This window comes from Camponotus floridanus, unplaced genomic scaffold (assembly GCF_003227725.1).
Source record: "Camponotus floridanus strain SB8 unplaced genomic scaffold, Cflo_v7.5 scaffold34, whole genome shotgun sequence".
Classification (NCBI taxonomy): domain Eukaryota; kingdom Metazoa; phylum Arthropoda; class Insecta; order Hymenoptera; family Formicidae; genus Camponotus; species Camponotus floridanus.
In genome coordinates, this window is record NW_020229481.1 from 306,919 (window position 1) to 311,719 (window position 4,801).

The 4,801-nt window shown below is 32.8% G+C and overlaps 1 protein-coding gene across 1 annotated transcript; it reads left to right on the forward strand.

The window, feature by feature from the left end:
• Positions 1-3,566: 3,566 nt before the first annotated feature.
• On the forward strand, positions 3,567-4,549 carry LOC112638639 (protein ALP1-like). Its single transcript, XM_025410717.1, has 2 exons — positions 3,567-3,809; positions 3,894-4,549. Exons 1-2 carry the CDS (start codon positions 3,581-3,583, stop codon positions 4,547-4,549), a joined length of 885 nt encoding a protein of 294 aa, XP_025266502.1. The 5' UTR covers positions 3,567-3,580.
• The last annotated feature ends 252 nt before the right edge of the window (positions 4,550-4,801 follow it).

The following is a 4,801-nucleotide window of genomic DNA, read 5'->3' on the forward strand; positions in this document are numbered from 1 at the left end:
CTTTTTTTCAAAATAGCATGCGATGATGCAAACTACTGAACTAACTAGAAATAAATGCTTTTAATCCGAATAACGCATGCCTATACGACGTACTAACGTGAATTAAACGCTTTTTTTCAAGATAGCATGCGTTGATGTCTATAATATCTCGTCTATAATATATAAACTGTTATTATAAGGTATCCTGAAACTATCCTATATTAATCTTAAATAGATCTTACTGATAATAGCTTCTATAGACAGCTATATAAGATGTTTAAAAAATATGTGAGAAAAAAAATTATGAGATAAAGAATAATGATGACTATATGAGAGATAAATTCGAATTTGTTGATTTGTATATTTATGTAATGTCCTATAGTAAGTGCACTTGCTCGCCTAATTGTAAGTTATGACAGGTTACCCTCAAAATATCCTATATTAAACAACATAATAATTTAATATCGAGCACTAAGAGCCCATAAACGCGGATGGCAATGCGTAAATTTTTACGAACATTAATTGTTCGCGAAAAAATTTTATAAGACATATGCACATATGCCAGGTTATAGATTCTCTTGGTTTGAGACTTCTATAACAACCCCTTTTACCCCCCTGGAGAGATGTAGACAGGAAAAATACCGGGGCGAAGTCGCTGAATCGGGAATCGAACCCGAGTCTTTCGCTTGCCGGGCGACTGCTCTTACCATTGAGCTATTCAGCCCCACACCGATACTTCTCCTGTACGTTCTTATTAATCGGTGGAAATAATGAGAACACGATAATTAGCTCAACGTGTAGTTCTAAATAAATTGGTATATAATTCGGCTCTATGTATTTTAAACAACATAATAATTTAGTATCGAGCACTAAGAGCCCATAAACGCGGATGGCAATGCGTAAATTTTTACGAACATTAATTGTTCGCGAAAAAACCTGGCATATGTGCATATGTCTTATAAAATTTTTTCGCGAACAATTAATGTTCGTAAAAATTTACGCATTGCCATCCGCGTTTATGGGCTCTTAGTGCTCGATACTAAATTATTATGTTGTTTAAAATACATAGAGCCGAATTATATACCAATTTATTTAGATCCTATATTAATCTTATACAAGATCAAAAAACAAATTCTTATTTTTAGCTCTTATGCACAACTATAAAACGTTCAAAAAATATGTAAAAGGAAAAGAATAATGAGACATCTATTATAAGAGATGATTTTGCTTTCAAATTTGTCGATTATATCTATGGGATGTTATATAGAAAGCGCGCTTTATCTATTTGTATTACTGTTATGACAGAATATTCTCAAACCATCCTATTTTAATCTTGAGTAGAAAATAATCTTACAGATAGCTCTTACTCTGGACAGCCATAAGACGTTTTTGATCCTGCCGGAACACAAATTGAATAATATCAGAATAATTCTGAAATCTATTTTATTATGTGACAACTGCCAAATACTAAAGTTTTTTTTATCTTTATAAATATCCCGTTATTCATATATTCCAGTTTTTTCATATATTTTTTAATAATAATTTTCACACAAGATGAGAAAGGTATCTACATTTTTGCTACTGTTCTGATACAATTATAGAACTATAAGAATATAGTACACGAGTCGTTGCTAATCCATAAGTGTGTAAGAGAGGAAAAAAAAAGAACATTATTGCACGGTCCTCTTGTATCTTTATCTAATCTTGCGTATTATTTACAAGGCCATAGAGGTCTATATATATTCTCTTTTAATTCCTTTTATCGGGCGATGAAAATCACATCTAAAAGATGTCTTAAAGATATCTTATTGTGTTACATTTAAGATGTCTTTTGGCCTTTCTGTGCTATCTGCTGTATCTTTCTATTTTTATATTTTATTATCTCTTTCTCTCTCTCTCTCTCTCTCTCTCATTTACTCTATTCTTATTTTTATAAATACAGCAATCTTAGAACATGTTTTCTGTAAACGCTCACTGTAAACATTCTACATATTTGTTTTCTACATATGTATAATAATGAGTATCAAAGATAGAATGATGCTTAGAACACGTCAATATTCAAAGGGAACGCAGCCATAGATTACTTTCTATTTAATGACGATTGTAACGCGAAATTATTTTATCTATGGAATGAAGTCTATACTAAGGCTCACATATACTATATAAAACACGTTATGATCGCAACGCTAATGAACATTATCTGTCTTTGTTTAACTTTCCATGAAAGATAAGAATAACATAATTTCACAAGATAAAATAATTTCGCATTTCAGTCGTTAAATATAGAACGTAACTTGTGCCTGCAATATGTTCTCTTTGAATTACGCGCTGTAAGCATCATTCTATCGTTTTATTACACGTCGTCTACAATGGCAGTAGGATTAATCGATTAAAGCTATAACTTAAGGAATTAACCAATCAAGCATTAAGAGAATGCTCGACTGTGATTGGTCAATTTATTGAGTTACAGCTTTAATTGATTAATCCTACTGCTATTGTAGACGACGCTTTACTCATTTTACGTTAAAGAAAAATAGATTTCTGTAATTTTTTGTGTCTCTTGAGTCGAACGCGAAGTCTATTACGTTTATGATTATGGTATATACGTTTATGGTTGTGATCATCTAGACTTTTGTTTTCACGCGTTGAAAACATCATTCAATCTTTATTATTTGTTACAAAGAATCAATATTTGTTATCAAAGAAAGATAGAATGATACTTTCAGTGTGTGAGTGTCTAAACCGAATGCAGCCTCAGTGAAACATGGGAACATGTTCATATATGGTACTTGCTCAGCCGCCCGAGGCTACACGGACATGTGCGCTTGCCATAGTGTGCATACGCCAGTGCGCCAATGATCGACACCGGCACAGATCTACTTCCATTGTTGGCAGTGTGCTGTTCGTATTTTCGCTGGCATTCTGTCTTTTTACGACTAGACGACAGTATGACAGTTTCGTACAGATTTTTATCTGCATTAACCGAATATCGACGAACGACGTAGCTTAGGGCCTATCCAGACAAACTTGCATAAGACATAAGCATATACATAATCATAACCATAATAAAAGCTTATCTAGATAAACTTGCATAAGCATAATATATAGAGAAATCGACCAATCATAAAGCTGCGTTCCGAAATTCATTGTCAATATTGGCAATTGGCAATGAATTTCGGAACACAATCGCCGGTGTTATTATACTATAGTTTATTATGAAAGAATAAAATATTTGCCTCGTTTCGCGACAGACTTCTATAATACAACAGTAAAGATCAGCGTATATGTCGATGGAGATAATACATACTTTATTAACTTATATTTTAATTAGAAAACGTCGTTTTTTAAAAAAAAATAAACATAAAAGAAGATGGTGCGTCCTATAAATAATATGAGAAAATACCAAGGAGATTTTGCGCATCTTTTTCAAGAATTAAAAGATGATAAAGATATGTTTTTTCGTTATACTCGTATGGACGAGGATACATTTAACTTATTGTTAAATAAAATACGAAAACATTTAGAAAAATGTAATTGGCGAGCATTGCCTCCAGAGCAACGTCTAATAATTACACTCAGATATCTTGCAACAGGTGACCAGATGACTTCATTAGCATTAGCTTATCGTATTGGTGTATCAACAGCACATTTTATAATACGAGAAACATGTGAAATAATTGCTAATGAGCTTAGCACTGAATATCTTAATTTACCAACAATTAATGAATGGAAAAATATAAGCACAGGTTTTTGGCAAGACTGGAATTTTCCAAATACAATCGATGCAATGGATGGTAAACATATTCAGATACAAGCACCACCTAAATCTGGTAGTGTATATTTTAATTATAAAAAAACGTTTAGTATTGTGCTTATGGCAATATGTGATCATGAATACAAATTTTCTGTAATAGACATAGGTGCTTTTGGCAGTGACTGTGATGCCGGAGTATTATCAAAATCATTATTTGGCAAAGCACTGTATGATCAAACGCTTAATATATCGCATGAAACAAAAAAATTACCTGGATGTAATATAGAATTGCCTTATTTTGTCGTTGCTGATGAAGCTTTTCAACTGCATAAAAACGTTATGCGTCCATATTCTGGTCGATGTTTAAGCGATAATAAGAGTATATTTAATTATCGTTTATCGCGTGCCAGACGTGTAATCGAAAACACTTTCGGCATCTTAGTATCACGATGGCGAATATTTCGTCGCCCAATATGTGCTTATCCATCAACAGTGGATCGATTAGTTATGGCATGTGTAATTTTGCACAACTTTTTAATGACAGAAAATGCAAAAAAAACATTAAATGAACAAACATATTGTCCACCAAACTTTATCGATCATGATAATGATATAGGAAGAATAATACCTGGTACTTGGAGAAATGAATCATCTTATCTTGAAAATATAAGACCTACCAGAGCACACAGAGCAACCCGTGAAGCATATGAACAACGAGATACTTTAACTAAATACTTATTATCACCTGCAGGTGCAGTTACATGGCAAAATGAATATATTCATAGAGGATCTAATGACGATTTATTATATGGATAAAGATTTAACTTTATATATTTTTTCAGTTCTTTTACGTAATTCATATGCGACAAATAACTAAAAATCATCTTCATCTATTTTTTGTTTTTCTAGATAATTTTGAGATAGATAAAATTTAAAAATAATTTTTCTACTTTATCTGTCAGTAGATGTAGTAGGCCGGTTCTAACCCAGGTCCTCTGAGGGAGGTGAGGTGCGAGGGGATCTCAGCGGAGCGGGGGTATGACGTCACGCGGGGGTTGGGGGGGGGTC

Bases quoted from the DNA above. Each gene is read 5' to 3' on its own strand.
- LOC112638639 (XM_025410717.1), top strand. From the start codon at position 3,581: ATGACTTCATTAGCATTAGCTTATCGTATTGGTGTATCAACAGCACAT. The intron at 3,810-3,893 runs GTAGTGTATATT...TTTCTGTAATAG, and splicing joins ACAAGCACCACCTAAATCTG to ACATAGGTGCTTTTGGCAGT.